Source organism: Ranitomeya imitator, chromosome 4 (assembly GCF_032444005.1).
Source record: "Ranitomeya imitator isolate aRanImi1 chromosome 4, aRanImi1.pri, whole genome shotgun sequence".
Classification (NCBI taxonomy): Eukaryota; Metazoa; Chordata; class Amphibia; order Anura; family Dendrobatidae; genus Ranitomeya; species Ranitomeya imitator.
In genome coordinates this window covers 384,658,687-384,678,191 of record NC_091285.1, presented here as the reverse complement: position 1 = coordinate 384,678,191, position 19,505 = coordinate 384,658,687, and the positions used below count along the sequence as shown (strand labels likewise).

Below are 19,505 nucleotides of genomic sequence, written 5' to 3'. Positions count from 1 at the left end.
GGACACTGCAAGGGCTCCAAGAAAAACCCACAACGCCTAGCATACTCCAAGTCCATCAAATTCAGGGCAGCGCCTGAATCCACAAATGCCATGACAGAATAAGATGACAAAGAGCAGATCAAGGTAACGGACAAAAGAAATTTTGACTGTACCGTACCAATGGTGGCAGACCTAGCGAACCGCTTAGTGCGCTTAGGACAATCAGAGATAGCATGAGTGGAATCACCACGGTAGAAACACAGCCCATTCTGACGTCTGTGTTCTTGCCGTTCAACTCTGGTCAAAGTCCTATCGCACTGCATAGGCTCAGGTTTATGATCAGAATAATACCGCCAAATGGTGCACAGATTTACGCTCGCGCAAGCGTCGACCGATCTGAATGGCCAAAGACATAGACTCATTCAGACCAGCAGGCATAGGAAATCCCACCATGACATCCTTAAGGGCTTCAGAGAGACCCTTTCTGAAAATAGCTGCGAGCGCACCTTCATTCCATTGAGTGAGTACGGACCACCTTCTAAACTTCTGACAATATACCTCTATCTCATCCTGACCCTGACACAGAGCCAGCAAATTTTTCTCTGCCTGATCCACTGAATTAGGTTCATCATACAGCAATCCGAGCGCCAGGAAAAACGCATCAATATTACTTAATGCAGGATCTCCTGGCGCAAGAGAAAATGCCCAGTCCTGAGGGTCGCCACGTAAAAAAGAAATAATGATCCTAACTTGTTGAACTGGGTCACCAGAGGAGCGAGGTTTCAAAGCCAGAAATAGTTTACAATTATTTTTGAAACTCAGAAATTTAGTTCTATCTCCAAAAAACAAATCAGGAATAGGAATTCTTGGTTCTAACATAGAATTCTGAACCACAAAGTCTTGAATATTTTGTACTCTTGCCGTGAGCTGATCCACACATGAAGACAGACTTTTAATGTCCATCGCTACACCTGTGTCCTGAACCACCCAAATGTCTAGGGGAAAAAAAAGGCAAAACACAGTGCAGAGAAAAAAAAATGGTCTCAGAACTTCTTTTTTCCCTCATTAGTACTTTTGGGCCTCCAGTACTGTTATGGCTGGTAATTCAATACCACAATGGACATAGAAGTCAGAGCACATACAGTGATCTGACAATAACCCAAAAACATAGAACGAGCTCTGAGACGTGGGAACTCTGCTGACTACAATCCCTAATCCTCTCCAACCACACTAGAGGCAGCCGTGGATTGCGCCTAACGCTCCCTATGCAACTCGGCACAGCCTGAGAAACTAGCTAGCCTGAAGATAGAAAATAAGCCTACCTTGCCTCAGAGAAATACCCCAAAGGAAAAGGCAGCCACCCACATATAATGACTGTGAGTTAAGATGAAAAGACAAACGTAGAGATGAAATAGATTTAGCAAAGTGAGGCCCGACTTTCTGAACAGAGCGAGGATAGGAAAGGTAACTTTGCGGTCAACACAAAACCCTACAAACAACCACGCAAAGGGGGCAAAAAGACCCTCCGTACCGACTAACGGCACGGAGGTACACCCTCTGCGTCCCAGAGCTTCCAGCAAGCAAGAAAAACCAAATAAACAAGCTGGACAGAAAAACAGCAAACAAAAATAACACAAGAGCAACTTAGCTATGCAGAGCAGCAGGCCACAGGAACGATCCAGGAGGAAGCAAGTCCAATTATAGAACATTGACTGGAGGCCAGGATCAAAGCACTAGGTGGAGTTAAATAGAGCAGCACCTAACGACTTCACCACATCACCTGAGGAAGGAAACTCAGAAGCCGCAGTACCACTCTCCTCCACCAACGGAAGCTCATAGAGAGAATCAGCCGAAGTACCACTTGTGACCACAGGAGGGAGCTCTGCCACAGAATTCACAACAGGTGTCCTCCGAGTATTGTTTAGTCCTCGGAGATTTAGTTTTCATCGCCTCAGCTGAATGATTTACAGCTTTTAGCCAGCATAAGTACATGTGGGGGTTGCCTTGTTGCTAGGGAATCCCCACATGTAATCAAGCTGGCTAGTAGCTGTAAATCATTCAGCTGCGGCAAAAAAAAACTAAATTTCCGAGCACTAAAAAATACTCTGAGGACACCCGAGCATGCGCGGGAAATCTCGAGTAACGAGTATATTCGCTCATCACTATTCCACACCTATCGTCGGGTAGGATACCTAGTCCCTGTGTGACCCTACCGCTAAGCCCTGCATCGGGAAGATAGGATGGACCCTTGCACTGCACTTTATACTATTGAAATTATATTTCACCCATTGTTTACACTCTTAGTATTTGGTCAGTATTTTACATCAGTATTTGTAAGCCAAAACCAGGAGTGGAACAATTAGTGGAAAAGTATAATAGAAACATATGCACCATTTCTGCATTTATCACCCACTCCTGGTTTTGGCTTACAAATACTGATGTAAAATACTGACCAAATACTGCTAGTGTGACGGCAGCCTTACTTGTTCATATTGTGGGGTTCAATTCTCTGCTATTTATATTTGATATATACTGATTATAAATAGTGCTGTATACAGTATGCTGACCTGCTCTGCTTGGTTTTTATGATATGTTTTCTTTTTATCATGTCCTGTCAATTGTTTTTAAATATTTTTGTCCTTATTGGTGTCTCTACCTAATAAAATGAAATTTGTTGTATTGAATTATTTTTGTTGTTTATTGATTTTTTTTGTTCAAGTAGTTTTCTTAGGTTCTGAATAATTACTTGCCTGTCACTATATTCCCTGTACAAAATATGACCATCAAGCTGTCCCTCTTAAGTACATGCCATCCACACTGCCCTCTTCGTTCCATACTCAACCCCCTCTTCATACTGCCCTCTCACACTGTGTCCCCACTATAGGGCCCATTCTCTATACTGTGTGCCCTCGTAACACTCCCTTTCCTCGGCATACTGTCCCCTCCTGGCTGTACACTTACACTATCCCCCCATGCTACTTTCTCCACACTACTCAGTCTCTATTCTGTGCCAATTCACATTTTTCTCCTCCTACACTGTCTCCTCAAATTATTTTGCTTACATATTTACCCATTCCCCACACATTTCCCTGACTCCCCATAATGTGTTCGCACCCATCCCATCACCCTCGCTCCCCATACTGTGTCTACATACATTCCCCTCTAATGCTTTTGAAATTCTTGCAGTTCTCACTAGTTTCACAAATGCAATAAAGAGTTATAGCCTAAAGAGTTATAGCTGATAGACAGCCTCAACACACGTGGGGTTGCCTGTTTTATAGGGAATCCCCAGATGTGTTGAGGCTGTCTAACAGCCGCAAATCATGGAGCCGCAGGGACTCGAACATAATATACGAGCACTCACAGATGCTCGGATAACACCCCAGCGTGCTCGGGTAAGACTTATCCGAGCACGTTCACTTATCACTATTGTTTATGTCAGGAAGGAAAAAAATGACCTGATTTGCTAATGGCACATGGGATATCAGTAGCATTGCTATCTATTTCTATTATTAAATTCAATCATATGCATTTGAATAGACGAGTCCAAACGCCCTATTAGAGTATTTAGCCCCACACCTCAAAACTATTATTCTGGCAAGCTCTCCGGTTTTTCATCCGAGGGACCCAAATTCTCTTTTTTTTAAAAAGTGAAACTTTTCTGCTGTCTTGTACATCCTTTACTTGCCCAACAAGCCATGATCAATCACTTTCTTTCCTCTCCTTTTACTATGTGATTGTTAAACATTCAATAAGCGTCAGCAAATCTAGTCTCTACTAAAGTATTATCTCACTCATATCTTCTTTACTTATAATTGGGGATTTTTCTTGTATTCTCTGAAAACCTAATAAAATTATTAAAAAATGTTTAAACTTTTTCTTTTTTCTGTTCCTTTTTAAGAATAAAAAAATCATTTTTACTTTTTTTTAACACAAAGCGAAGAACAATTGGAATAAATAATTTACAATGGCAGCTGAGAAAGCATTGCATATTTCCTCCGTTGTTTATGACTACTGTATCAGTATTTAGTTCACCATCTTCATCAGTAATTGGCCCAGGAGCTCTGAATATTGATCCTAAAAGACTAATTACGCCCTTCTTGCCCTTTGTAGAGTTAAAACCATGAATCCCTTAAAGGAAATTAAAAAACCCGATAGAACATATAGATCTCGCCTCATTAGTGATGATTTCTTAAAACACAAGTGTGTCCTACAAAGTCGCAATATTCTGTTCAGCAGGAAAGATTCTTGAGAGGACAGAGTTTGTCGCAGTCATCTGTCAGAAGACAATGTGACAGAGAGTCGTAGTGCCCTCCTGGGGTAATCCCATAGAACAGCATTTGTCAGGCTGGAGGAAACATCAGAACAAGAGGCGGCCAGAAGGTTAAAGTATTTTATCTGTAGGAAAGTAATGGAAGCCAGCAAAGACAGATGTGCTGCAGGCACAGTATAGTGCCAATGGAAGAAGAGGCAAGATGATAACATTAGTAACAAGCCAAGGAAAGCGAGCGCAGAACTGAATCTGATGTCTTGTGATATGTAAGTATTTGCTAGCTGCGAATATCTTTTTATGTGGAAAGTTCGAAATTCTGAAATTGCATTAAATGTCACCAGTCTTTAGCACTGGTTGTGACATTGTCAGAGTCCTGCTTTTTCAGAGGCTTTCTATATTGCTTGTATATGCAATCATGAGTTTTGGAGATCTGTGCTTGTTCACCTTTCGTTTTGGCTCAAGTTATTTAGATATGAATGGTAGCAGAAAACCAGCTTTGCAAGCATTTCACGTTAATATGACAGGCGTAGTTTATTCTAGTTTTGTTAGTGAGACTGTGTCTACACTTGTATTGCAAGAAATTGGAATTATTGAACAAATCTAAGGATGGACACAACTTATTCCACTCTGTGTGACTGTAGACTTGTAAATCCCCCCCTCCCCCAGCGAACGCCCTGTGCCTCCAGGATTCACAAAATTCTGAGCCGAGAACTGCAGTGATGTATGTGATATGCGTACTCCTGGCACAAGCCGTCTAATGGGTGCAGCCTCGCTCCATACAAGAGTGTCGCATCAGTGTAATGTGTGCAGCCTCGCTTCATACAAGAGTGGCGCGTCAGTCTAGTGAATGCATCCTCGCTCCATACCAGAATGGCTCATCAGTCTAGTGGATGCAGCCTCGCTCCATACAAGAGTGGCGCATCAGACTAGTGGATGCAGCCTCGCTCCATACAAGAGTGGTGCATCAGTCTAATAGGTACAGCCTCGCTCCATACAAGAGTGGCCCATGGGTCTAGTGGGTGCAGCCTCGCTCCATACAAGATTGGCCCCTCAGTCTAGTGGATGCAGCCTCGCTCCAAACAAGAGTGGAGCATCAGTCTAATGAGTGCAGCCTCACTCCATACAAGAGTGGCCCATCAGTCTAGTGGGTGCAGCCTCGCTCCATACAAGAGTGGCCCATCAGTCTAGTGGGTGCAGCCTCGCTCCATACAAGAGTGGCGCATCAGTCTAGTGGATGCAGCCTCGCTCCAAACAAGAGTGGAGCATCAGTCTAATGAGTGCAGCCTCGCTCCATACAAGAGTGGCGCATCAGTCTAGTGGGTGCAGCCTTGCTCCATACAAGAGTGGCGCATCAGTCTAATAGGTGCAGCCTTGCTCCATACCAGAATGGCTCATCAGTCTAGTGGATGCAGCCTCGCTCCATACAAGAGTGGCGCATCAGACTGGTGGATGCAGCCTCGCTCCATACAAGAGTGGTGCATCGGTCTAATAGGTGCAGCCTCACTCCATACAAGAGTGGCCTATTGGTCTAGTGGGTGCAGCCTTGCTCCATACAAGAGTGGCGCATCAGTCTAGTGGATGCAGCCTTGCTCCATACAAGAGTGGCACATCAGTCTAATGGGTGCACCCTTGCTCCATACAAGAGTGGCGCATCAGTCTAATGGGTGCAGCCTATCTCCATATAAGAGTGGCGCATCAGTCTAATGGGTGCAGCCTCACTCCATACAAGAGTGGCACATCAGTCTAATGGGTGCAGCCTATCTCCATACAAGAGTGGCGCATCAGTCTAGTGGGTGCAACCTTGCTCCATACAAGAGTGTGCATCAGTCTAGTGGATGCAGCCTTGCTCCATACAAGAGTGGCACATCAGTCTAATGGGTGCACCCTTGCTCCATACAAGAGTGGCGCATCAGTCTAATGGGTGCAGCCTATCTCCATATAAGAGTGGCGCATCAGTCTAATGGGTGCAGCCTCACTCCATACAAGAGTGGCACATCAGTCTAATGGGTGCAGCCTATCTCCATACAAGAGTGGCGCATCAGTCTAGTGGGTGCAACCTTGCTCCATACAAGAGTGTGCATCAGTCTAGTGGATGCAGCCTTGCTCCATACAAGAGTGACACATCAGTCTAGTGGATGCAGCCTTGCTCCATGCAAGAGTGGCGCATCAGTCTAATGGGTGCAGCCATGCTCCATACAAAAGTGGTGCATCGGTCTAGTGGATGCAGCCTATCTCCATACAAGAGTGGCGCATCAGTCTAGTGGGTGCAGCCTCCCTCCATAGAAGAGTGGCGTGTCAGTCTAATGGGTGCAGCTTCACTCCATACAAGAGTGGCGTTTTGGTCTAGTAGGTGCAGCCTCGCTCATTTGTGTGGAGTGAGGCTGCACCCACTTGACGGTTTCTGCCCGAGAGTATGCATATCCCACACATCACCGCTGTTCCCACCTCAGAAATCAGTGAATCCTTGTGTGTGCGTCGGAGGATTCACATGGGTGCAGTCACACCGAGTGACTGCAAACTTTTCATTTTAGACCGGACAACCACTTTAATTTTACATATTAAAGGGACATGACCTTGTGACTCTTTTCCTTATCAAACCACTTCTGATAATACAAACAATTTTTCTTACTCTGTGTAGGTTAATATTATTTTGTGGTTTTGATATGTTCTACTCTCAGTACCTTTATTCATATAATCCTAATTGAAAAAGCCAAATAAAGACTCTTGAACCTTACTGTATATTCAAGTCATCCTAAAACTGAAGAACCCTCCTATTTTAATGGCATAATCAAGAATTTCTTATTTCTATGTGTACTGTGCCTAAAATGCAGGCCATCACAGCTGCATAGTGAAAACGCTACATGCAACAGATAGAAACTATCATTTAAAAAAATACTCTTACTTTTAGCCAAATTGCTGTCCACTGTTGGATTTGCTTGATAAAAAATGAATGTCCAGTGCAGAACAACATACCAGTATATGTAAGGCTAAAATAAAGTCTACTGTGCATTATATCATTTTAAGGCTGGTGCTATATGTCAACTATGGCTGCAACACAGATGATATGGCTAACGATAGCACTGTGCTGCTGTTACACAGCGGTATACAGAATCGGACAGGGCCCACCGGGAAACCAGAGGATTCTCCGATGGGCCCATGCACTTACACCTGCTGGCATACAGGGCCAGCAGCTGCCTAGGGCCCCTGCTGCTCCAGGGTCCCCCAGTCAGTGGTGTGTTGCTAATAGCGGCACACCCAGCTGCTATGGGGCCCGGTGCCAACGGAGCAGAAGCTGGAGACAGGAGCCTGTTCCCGCTGCTAAAGAGAAATGAATATTCACGCTTCCCCACTCCCCAATGGGCGTGGAGAGGAGTGAATATTCATTTCACTTTAATAGCGGGCCACTGCAGGGCGGCTAACACTGAGGGCAATCCACAGGCAGGGAGCGATCCCTGCAGCTTGGCAGCGGTGCTGCAGGGATCCGATGCCATCTTGCCCAGCGCTTCCTGTCTGAAAAAGCAGCCCAGCTGGATGACGTCATCATTCAGCACATGGCTGTTTCAGAGAGAAAGCTGCCGGCGATGAAGATGCTGCCGGGATGCGCTCTGGCTGCGGGGAACATGCGGAGAGGTGAGTGGTTCTGTGTCTGTCTGCATGCGTGCGTGTGTACGTGGTGCGGTGCTGTGTGTGTGTGAGAGAGAGTGGTGCGGTGCTGTGTGTTTGAGAATGGTGATGTGTGTGTGTATTGGAGAGGACAATGATGTGGGTGATGGAGAGAGCAGTGATGGCGTGGCGGAGGAGAAGGCAATGTTGGTGGTGGTGGAATGGACAATGGAGGTGGTGGGGAGAAGGCAATGATGGAGTTGGTGGAATGGGCAATGATGGGGTGAATGGAAAAGATAATGATGGTTGTGGTGAAAAGGACAATGATGATGGTGGTGGGGGGAGGCAATGATGAAGGTGTTGGAATGGGCAATGATGGGGTGGTGGGGGAGAAGGCAATGATAAAGGTGGTGGAAAGGGCAATGATGGGGGTGGTGCGGGAGGAGGCAATGATGGGGGTGGTGGGGGGAGAAGGCAATGATGGGTGTGGTGGAAAAAGCAATGGTGGGAGAGGAGGCAAAGATGGAGGTGGTGGAATGGGCAATGATGGGGGTGGTGGGGGAAAAAACAATGATAGGGGTGGTGGGTGAGAAGGCAATGATGGAGGTGGTGATGAGGACAATAATGGGTGTGGAGGGGTGCTGCATTATACCCTATGAGGGGGCTGCATTATACCCTATGAGGGGGGGCTGAATTACACCTTATGAGGGGGGCTGCATTATACTATATGAGGGGGCTGCATTATACTTTATGAGAGGGGCTACGTTATATTCTCTGGGGGCTGCATTATCTGTGTGGGGGCTGCAATCTCTCAGGGGGGCTATATTATATTTTGGGGGGCTACATTATACTATATGAGGGGTGCTGTATTATGGCCTATGAGGGGGCTACAGTGTATTCTTTGGGGGGCTGCGTTATTTCTTATGAGGGGGTTGCATTATAATCTGAAGGGGGCTACATTATATTTTGAGATGGCTGCATTATACTCTATGAGGGGGCTACATTATATTCTATGGGGGGCTGCATTATACATTATGAGGGGTTACACTATATTTTGTGGGGGGCTGCATTATACCCTAAGGGGGGAGGCTGCATTAAATTCTATGAGGGGGCTGCATTATATTCCATGAGGGAGGCTACATTATTTTCTATGAGGAGGCTACATTATATTCTATTTACGTTGGCTACATTATATTCTATGAGGGGCTACATTATATTCTATGGGGGGGCTGCATTATACATTAATGAGGGGTTACATTATATTTTGTGGGGGGCTGCATTATACCCTATGAGGGAGGCTGCATTAAATTATATGAGGGGGCTGCATTATATACCATGAGGGAGGCTCCATTATTTTCTATGAGGAGACTACATTATATTCTATGAGGGGGCTACATTATATTCTATGAGGGGGCTACATTAAATTCTATGAGGGGGCTACTTTATATTCTATGACGGGGCAACCCCAACCCCAGCTATATCATTAAGATGTGTACGACCTTATATTATACCCTGATATTAACATGTATTACCACATAATTGGTGGTCTTGTATTTATTTCTATGTAGCTACATAGTGGGCCCCAAGAATCATTTTCCCTGGTGGGCCCAAAGTGCTCCAGTCCGACTCCGGCGGTATAATATAGTTTGAATAGAATCGTATCACGGCTTCTAGGGTACGGCAACAAGCAAGGTGCAAAAATTTGAAGTGGCTCCAAGTTTTTCCAACTTGCTTGTCACAGTTGCAGTACACTAGAAGTCACAATTTGAGCCCTCACCACCTTATGCTGTTGCGGCACAGAGCGATTTTTGGCCACCAAACATGTGACAATCAGTCGTCTAGCCGCAACTTAAACCTTTTATACCCTTCATTTCATTTGTGTTTGCTAGGACTTCTGAGTAAATACTATGATGCAGTTGACTGAAGAGGTAGAATAGTCTCATCTGGTTTCAATTGTGTTACACCCACTTTCTTCTCAGCCAGTGTAACCATGCGAATAAAAACCTTTCATTCATGTGTATCATTGGATTTCTTCCTGCACCTCTTTAAAGGCAATTTGTCAACAGTTTTTGCTACCCCATCTGAGAGCAGCATGAAATAGAGGCAGAAATCCTGATTCCAACGATGTATCACTCAGTGGGTTGTTTGCTGCAGTTTTGATAAGGTCTAGCAGCTCTCTTGAATGCTGAGCTCTGTATTAACATGCCCACACCACTGAGTGGCAGGTTTCTCTGTACACTGTGCATAGGCAGAAAGCCGCCAATCAATGATGGAGGTGGGGTTATACTGAGCTCATGAATGTGGGGGACTACATGACAGCAGGTTTACTAGTCCCTCTTGTGATAATGTCCTGAAGAAAGAAACATAAATTTCTATCAAATCTACAGCAAGAAGCCCAATGCATGACACATCCCTGGAATCAGGGTCTCTGTCTCTACGTTATGCTGCTCTCAGATTAAGTGGCAAAAAGCTGGTGACAGATTCATTTAAAGTAGAGTCTTGAAAATATATTCATCACAACGTGTACCCCTGCTGAGATCCCCAGAAATCTGTGGTAATTGGTAAGACAGGCAATATGAATGGTTTCCCAGTGGCTCCACCACGAGGGAAATTAAAGATAATCCATTCAGATGAATGGGGTGATACTGCGGGACAAGATAGGCCTTTCAAAGCGAGAGGAGTGCTCTCCACTGATATGAGGGTCCTGAACAAAAGGTCTTGCTCCAACCCACGAGTCCCAAAATGGTTTATGTCAAAATGGATTTTCTCCTTTAGATTACAATATTTTTAGGTCCCATTGCCCCAGTTTTTGCTATGATGACACATAATAATACTATTATGTATTCTATTTTATTAAGAACCCTTTTTCCAAAAAATCTCATTATTAGGATTGTTGGTGGAAAAAAAAGTGTGCCTAATTTATACAATCATCACAAATCCAGATGCACAGTAACAGATGTTGGCAGCTTTACTGAAATCATGTCTTTACAATATTGTCACTGGTTTCTTCAGCCATCAGCGAAACAGCTCAGAGATATGTAATATGTGTATTCATATGGGTCAGCATGGTGCACGTGCTCCCCCTGCTGTTTAATTTGTAGTACAGCCACAAATTAATACTGATGTACTTAGTTTATAGTGATGCTTTTATTACTCAAGTGAGAGAAAAATGTTGAAGAAGCGATAAAATTACATTTTTTAGACTATAGTCACAAGTCCTTTTTACTCTGTGTGCGGTGTACTTCTATAAGACTTTATTTATCTGGCTTATACCAAGAGTGTCCTTTTAGCATGTCTTCTAGGATATTAACCTGCATACATTTTTTTCAACTGTACTGAAAAGAGAATGAATAGAACTACTGCAAATAAATGAATACATTATGGTGTATGGTTCTTTTATGTGGGATTATCAAGACCAAAGTCAGCGCATCGTCTACCAAGAAATTTTAGAGCACTTCATGCCGACAAGCTTTTTGGAGATGGGAATTTCATTCTCCGGCATTCTCCAGGCACCTGTCCACACTGCCAAAAGTACCAATACCTGGTTTACAATCAACAGTATCACTGTGCTTGATTGGCCAGCAAACTCGCCTGATCTCAGAGAATCTATGGAGTATTGTATGAGGAAGATGAGAGACACCAGACCCAACAATGCAGATGAGCTGAAGGCTGCTATCAAAGCAACCTGGGCGTCCATAACACCTCAGCAGTTCCACAGGCTGATTGCCTCCATGTCATGCCACATTGATGCACATTTCGGATTTTAAAATCATTTTTTCAAGCTAGTGTTATAAAGTATGCTAATTTACTGAGATAATGACTTTGGGGTTTTCATTGGCTGTAAGCCATAATCACCAACATTAACAGAAATAAACACTTGACATAGATCACTCTGTTTGTAGTGACTCTATATAATATATGAGTTTCACTGTTTGTATTGAAGAACTGAAATAAATGAACTTGTTGATGATATTCTAATTTTATGAGAAACCCCTGTATATGCCTTTACTTTATTTTGCCAATTACCATAATCAAGGAAACAATAATTGAAAGAAAGCATTGGTAACATCGTAATGAGCGACTCCAGGCAGTGTGTTATGCTTCCTACAAATGCGTGACTAGAATCCGATGGGCCTCCACCTGCATGTTGGTCAGATGTATGGGCCCTTGTAGCTACCTAGATCCTATAAAGACCTATGTGTTTGCCTTCCATATAATAATTTCCCTTGGTCCTGGCTCTTTCTTGTAGTAATCTTCCCCATCCTGGACCACGTCCAGTAATAATGTCCCCATCCTGGCTTCTACCAGTAATAATGTCCCCCATCCTCGGCCCCTTCCTAGTATAATGTCCCCATCCTTGTTTAGTGTCAACCATTCTGGTATGTCACCCATTCTGCCATAATGTCCCCCATTTTGGTATAAGGTCCCCCATTCCATCCTGGAATGATATACCCATCCTAGCATAATGTTCCCATCCTGATGTATTGTTCATGTTCTGGTATAATGTCCCCATCCTGGTATAATGTGCACATCCTGGTATAATGTCCACATCCTAGTATAATCTCCCCATTCTGGTATAATGCCCCGATTCTGGTATAATGCCCCCCATTCTGGAATAATATCGCTGTCTTTGTATATTGACCCCATTCCCCATTTTGGGCCCCTTCCATACTCGAGCTCATCTTCTCCAGTATATTTTAAAAAGAAACAAGCGATTATTCTCACCTTCCTCTGCTCCCACGGCTTGCAGCATCTTCTGTAGCACCCCACCCTCACGAGCCCGGTTGTAGTTGCACTCTCTATAACCACTATCATTACACCCCTGCTTAATACTTACTTTTGCAAACATTGCGCTTAATTTCAGTCCAGTAGAAATTGATATGGAATTGTATTTCTTCACTTCACTTCTAAATCTTACTGTGTAAATGAACTGTGCACTCTGTAAGTCTGTATCTGCTCATATAGAGTAGAATTTTCTTCTAAAAGAAAAACTCTAAATTGGTTCTTTCACTCCAACGGAAGGTAGCATCAGTCCCGAAGTAGAGTAAAAAGAAGCTATTTTATTCATAGTGACATAAAAATATCTGCGTTTTGTGGCTTTGCTCCTCTTCATCAGTCTAAATATCACCTATGTACAATATATAGAGACAGACATACTGTAGGTCTGTTCTCTGCTTCTGTTTTTGTTAAAGGGGTATTTCTATCGCAACTATGGTGTATTGCTTAAACCTCTTGCCGCACGATAGAGAACAACTGATCCTGGAAATAAAGGGACCACAGCGAAGATGTAGTTACAGGCAGATGCTGGCTGTATAAGAAGGCCGACATCTAAGACATTCGATGCAGGTTCAACTCTTGAGCTGGTTTCATACATTGCTTAACAACCTATGATGAAACTTTTTGTCATAGGTCGTTAACCAGTTAATATTCAGGGGTGCCAGTAATGTATGCCTTTAAACTGTACCCCTTCAAAATATTTGACATGCCAGTGAGGTCAGGGCAACCTTTTAAACAATAAACCGTAAATGGGTTTACCGAAAACATGCTAAAATGAATGGTAGGCTTCTCCGTTACATTTAGAAGAAAATTGCCAAACAAATTGCTACAGTGATGATTAACTTATCTCTGTCCACACTTTCCATATTTCCGGTGATACCACGTAACCAGCACTCTGCTCTGTCATCCACCGAGGCCTATGTCCTGGATAGATTCTCTGTTGGGAAATGGGGGTTGTTTCCATTATTTATGCCTGACAATAGCATGCTTGTAACCAGTGGCGTAACTTGAAACTCATGGGTCCCAATGCGAAAGCTCCAACGAGACCCCCAAATATTTTAAATCTGTAATAGAAAGTCTTTTTCTATCGGCCAAAGGGACTTTTTGGGCCCCCTAGGCTCCAGAGCCTGGGTGCAACTGCAACCCCTGCACCTGTTGTAGTACACCCCTGCTTGTAATATGTTAGCAGGAGAGGACGCAGACAGAAGAGGGCCCCAGTGCAACCCCAGGACATGGGTGATTTGTAGTCCAATAGCTCATCATAATGCACAGCTCCACTTGCTTTGGTGGTAGATGTCCCCCACCCTTACCTCTTGGGCCTCTGTTCACCAATAGTCTGTCCGCCCTTGCATGAATCCTATAAATTTGAGCCGTGAATGTTAAGTGACAGATAAAATACCTGGGTTTACGACATGGCTATTAATTCCAACAGTGTTATGAGTTAGCAGATCGTCTGAAATGGGTCCCCGTGATCCTTAACTTCCAACTAATAAACTGCGTAATTGTTAATATCTCTTACCTGTAGACTCATTGTGTGCCTTTCTATTTTCAGATGTTAATCAAGTTATTGGTAGTAGATATCTACTTATTACAGAGAGGTAAAGCTTTAATTAAAACCCAGGAGCTAAGACTTACAATCATTTGTTTCTAAGGCCAACAGAGGAAGCCTGTAAACATCTATAAATTATGTAGCATTTAGACTCCACTGGTATTGATTCAGAATGATAATTTAGTACTGTAGGCCATTAACTGTTTAACCCTTTTCTTTCAGCGTGTCCGGTGGAGAGCTGTTTGACCGAATAGTTGAAAAAGGGTTTTATACTGAGAAAGATGCAAGCACGCTCATCCGACAGGTGTTAGATGCTGTGTTCTATCTTCACAGACTTGGAATTGTACACAGAGACTTAAAGGTAAGATTTCGCATGAAACATACAGGTACCGCAACTTTTCTGGGATGAGAATTAGAATCTTTCCAGGTCGACGAGGGTCCAAGCTACTGAGCAACCCAACTGATCCGACTATACAGTGGACATAGCATTAAAATCTGATTCTCCTTAAACTCCTTTAAGGGTTGTTCCATCGGACACAACCACTTTTAGATTAAATCAGCTGGTATCTCCAGTGAAACAGTCTACACCCGGCCAAATATTACCCCTTACTGTGTCTGTTGCATGGTAAATGTGTATAAAGGCCATTCTTCTGAATGGCCACCTATGCAATTCAGGGGCAACAGCTCTGGTGGACATTCCTTCAGTCAGCATGCCAATTGCACACTCCTTTAAAACTTGCGACATCTGTAGTATTGTGCTGTGTGATAAAACTGCACTCCTGGGCAATTATCATGCCATCTAATTAGCATCTTGATATGTCACCTGTGAGGTGGATGGATTATCTCGGCAGAGGAAAAGCAGTCACTAACACAGATTACACAAATTTGTGAACAATATTTGAGAGAAAAAGGCCATTTATGGATATAGAAAAAATCTTAGCTCTTTGAGTTCAGCTCATGAAAAATGGAATCAAAATCAAAAGTGTTATGTTTATATTTTTGTTGAGTGTAATGTGATGATTGCAATATATTAAGAGGATAAAAACTTTGATGGGAGCGTATATTTAATTATCTTTCCCCAGTCCTTCTTTAAAAAGCCGAACCATTAATATTTGTGGTAATATAGCCATATTGTCAGTTGTCGGGTGGCTCCTTCCCTGTCCCTAACAATAGGGGGCGTTCTAGCTCGCCCTTTTCCCTGGGATACTTCTGCAGGTGAAGATGCCAGGGCCGCCACCCTTGTCTTATCTCCTGAATTAGCCCTTTGTCTGTTCTCTTCCCCCACCCAGGGAAGAGGGGAGCTGCTGTGCTCCACAGTGCACCACCCAGACGAACAAGGCAACACAAACAAGGGTGAACTGAAAATATCAAGCATACAAATATTCACTCACATATAGCAGAGGAATGCACCGGCGAGAGGAGAACGGGGGGAAAAACCAAAGTAAGAGGAAGGAAGGGAACCATCACCCTTACAAGCCCACAGTCACAGATAACTCCTCCAAACTCCTTCTCATATAAACACCTCTCCTCCAAGCCACGCAGGAAAAGCTAGCTCTGACATGGGTTTGAATCAGGATGGGAGAAGTGCTTCTTTTCAGTGCAGGAGTAGAAACAATCAGACACTGCGGTCTTCTGGCTCCTCTCAGTTGCAGTAACCCCGTGACACATACCCTATTTTGTTTTCTTTTTAGCCTGAAAATCTATTATATTTTAGTCAAGAAGGAGCGTCAAAAATTATGATAAGTGATTTTGGTCTGTCTAAGATGGAAGGTAAAGGAGATGTGATGTCCACAGCCTGTGGAACGCCAGGGTATGTTGGTAAGTGATGCATTTTTCTGTTGACATGTAGATAAAAATGCAAATGTGCAAGCGTGAAATTGACGGCCATTGCTCTCTATTAGTGCAGTGCACTAATCTAATAGTAAGCGTATAGATAGAAAGTTGCAATCTTCAAATTGTGGCTCACCAGCTTTTGTGAAACCTCTACTCCACGAAAGGCTCTTCCAACTAAGACGTGGCATAATGTAAGTGTCTGTGACAAATACAATTAGAGACTTCAGGTCACAGAAACATCATTTAGGTGGCATTTTATGTAGGTTGAGTACAATGCATCTTAGAATTTTGCCACAGATTACAGCTTTTATATGTGAGAATTTTACTTTAAACTTGGGTCCAGCTCAGTGATTTGTGTCTTTGTGGTTAGTAGAAATGACAGTGTATCTAGATACAAAATGGGGACATAGGTTTTAGGACAACTACATATTATACCTACAGGAGCCTTATCTCGCCCATGGAATCCAGTTCTTTGTGCATGAGTTGTATATGTGTACAGCTATTTTGTGTATAAATGTAACTACTTGAGGATGTCTTATGCTTTCAGCTCCAGAAGTCCTTGCCCAGAAACCATACAGCAAAGCAGTCGACTGTTGGTCCATTGGTGTTATTGCATATATTCTGTAAGTACATTGAAACAATATCTGTAGAACAGAATACATAGTACATTTAACATGTGAATAGGAACCTAAGCCTATCAGTATCAGGGCCAGCAAGGATATCAGTTATGAACACTCCCAAACGAAGACTGAAATGCCAAAAAACTGGCGTAAACCATCCATCTAAGGCTACGTTCACATTTGCGCCTTGGGGCGCAGCGTCGTCGACGCATGCGTCATGTGCCCCTATCTTTAACATGGGGGGCGCATGGACATGCGCCGGTATGCGTTGTACTGCGTTTTACGACGCATGCGTCATATAGACGCACAGACAGGGCGCAGAGGACACTACTTGTAGCGTTTTCCCTGCGCCGAAATTCCTGCTCTGTGCTTTCTTATGACAACGCATGCGTCGCAAAACTCAGCGTTGTGCACATGCGTTGTTGGTTGCGTCGCGTCGCCGATGCTGCGCCCAACAACGCAAATGTGAACGTAGCCTTAAAAAGATCACAATTTTTTATTAAATTAACATAATACATAGGCAACCACATAATCAATATATAATTAGACATGGTCAGTAGCAAGAGTCAGATGTTAAAACCATGGCATCCATTGTAACCTGGGATGGGATGAGAACATAACCAATTGTATAAAGTGCTGGTGCTACAAGTATTCAGTCCCAGTGACTGCCGGGTGTATAATCGACATAGCGTATCCAAATAGCTATTCAAATATCAAGTCGCTATGTCGATTATACACCCGGCAGTCACTGGGACTGAATACTTGTAGCACCAGCACTTTATACAATTGGTTATGTTCTCATCCCATCCCAGGTTACAATGGATGCCATGGTTTTAACATCTGACTCTTGCTACTGACCATGTCTAATTATATATTGATTATGTGCTTGCCTATGTATTATGTTAATTTAATAAAAAATTGTGATTTTTTTTTTATGTGGATGGTTTACTCCAGTTTTTTTATATTTTATTCTGTAAGTACAATTCATCATAATAACTTTCAAAATTGCACATTCTAACGTGTGGGATGCGGGCGATTGATTACGACTTATCAAGTGCTAGTAAAATGTAACGCAATCTATTAACCATTTTCACTGTGGTTCTGGATTGTTTCTGTACCTTTTGTTTTTGGAAAAGTTGTCGAAAACTGATAAATTGTCTGGTGTTACTAAAACAGAGGTTGTAGTCATCTCTAGAATATTCCGTCACTTCCTGATCATTGTGGTCCTTGGACTGTGCAGTAATGCTCTTGTTCACACATTCAGCTGAATGAAGCTGTATGTCAGTTCCTTGCAGGCAGGTGGGTGTAAGCACCTGTGGTGTATGGAAAAAAGGAAAAAAGCTATTTTTGTTAATAAAACTGGAAGTGGAAAATTATTTTGCTATGATAATACTTCTGTATTGCAATGTATTTTCCTTTCAGGGATTTAATATTAAAAGGAAATTGTCACCAGGTCTTTGCTATGTATTCTGACAGCAGCATTATGTAGGGACAGAGACCCTGATTACAGTTATGTAGTACTTACTGGGCTGCTTGGTGTACATTTGGTAAAATCAGTTTTCTTTTCTGTAGATCTAACAGTGCCCTAATGCTGAGCTCTGTGTAACCCCCACCTACACCCCTCACTTTCAGCTTTCCTTATACATTGCGTGTAGGTAGAAAGCTGCCAATCAGTGATGGTGGCGGTGGAGTTGCACAGAGAAGGAAGACTACATGGCAGCAGAGATACGTCTTCTAGTGATAATCTCTTGTCGATAAAACATTGTAGCTATTGAAACTACAACACGTTTTTTTTTATATTTTATGATGGGGCCAGTCATAGTAGGACAGGAATGGGGGCCAATCATACCAGGATGCTAAAGAGAAATGAATATTCATTGCCCTCCCCTTCCATGGGCGTGAAATGCAGTGAATATTAATTTCTCTTTAGCAGCGGGCACAGGAGTTAGCTGCAGCCGCCGGCTCCTGCCTCCAGAGCCGGTACATCCGGACTATAAGATGCACCCCCCATTTTCCTCCACAATTTTTGAGGAAAAAAGTACTTCTTATGGTTCGAAAAATATGGTATGTTCAGTTTTACATTTTAGGTGGATATCATCTTTAAGAACTTCGCCTGTAATAATTATTTATGTTATCAATGCAATCGCTATCTACTACAGGTCCTTCTCAAAAAATTAGCATATAGTGTTAAATTTCATTATTTACCATAATGTAATGATTACAATTAAACTTTCATATATTATAGATTCATTATCCACCAACTGAAATTTGTCAGGTCTTTTATTGTTTTAATACTGATGATTTTGGCATACTACTCCTGATAACCCAAAAAACCTGTCTCAATAAATTAGCATATCAAGAAAAGGTTCTCTAAACGACCTATTACCCTAATCTTCTGAATCAACTAATTAACTCTAAACACATGCAAAAGATACCTGAGGCTTTTATAAACTCCCTGCCTGGTTCATTACTCAAAACCCCCATCATGGGTAAGACTAGCGACCTGACAGATGTCAAGAAGGCCATCATTGACACCCTCAAGCAAGAGGGTAAGACCCAGAAAGAAATTTCTCAACAAATAGGCTGTTCCCAGAGTGCTGTATCAAGGCACCTCAATGGTAAGTCTGTTGGAAGGAAACAATGTGGCAGAAAACGCTGTACAACGAGAAGAGGAGACCGGACCCTGAGGAAGATTGTGGAGAAGGACCGATTCCAGACCTTGGGGAACCTGAGGAAGCAGTGGACTGAGTCTGGTGTGGAAACATCCAGAGCCACCGTGCACAGGCGTGTGCAGGAAATGGGCTACAGGTGCCGCATTCCCCAGGTAAAGCCACTTTTGAGCTACAGAGAAGCAGCACTGGACTGTTGCTAA

The 19,505-nt window shown here is 43.1% G+C and overlaps 1 protein-coding gene across 2 annotated transcripts in view; it reads left to right on the top strand.

Moving 5' to 3' along the window:
• The window catches only part of CAMK1D (calcium/calmodulin dependent protein kinase ID), a 431,917-nt gene that overhangs the window by 364,025 nt on the left and 48,387 nt on the right, over positions 1–19,505 (top strand). For both annotated transcript variants that reach the window (XM_069765212.1, XM_069765213.1), the window contains exons 4-6: positions 14,403–14,541; positions 15,872–15,998; positions 16,561–16,636. In XM_069765212.1, coding sequence (XP_069621313.1) covers positions 14,403–14,541; positions 15,872–15,998; positions 16,561–16,636 — 342 coding nt within the window. The remainder of the gene's footprint in view (positions 1–14,402; positions 14,542–15,871; positions 15,999–16,560; positions 16,637–19,505) is intronic.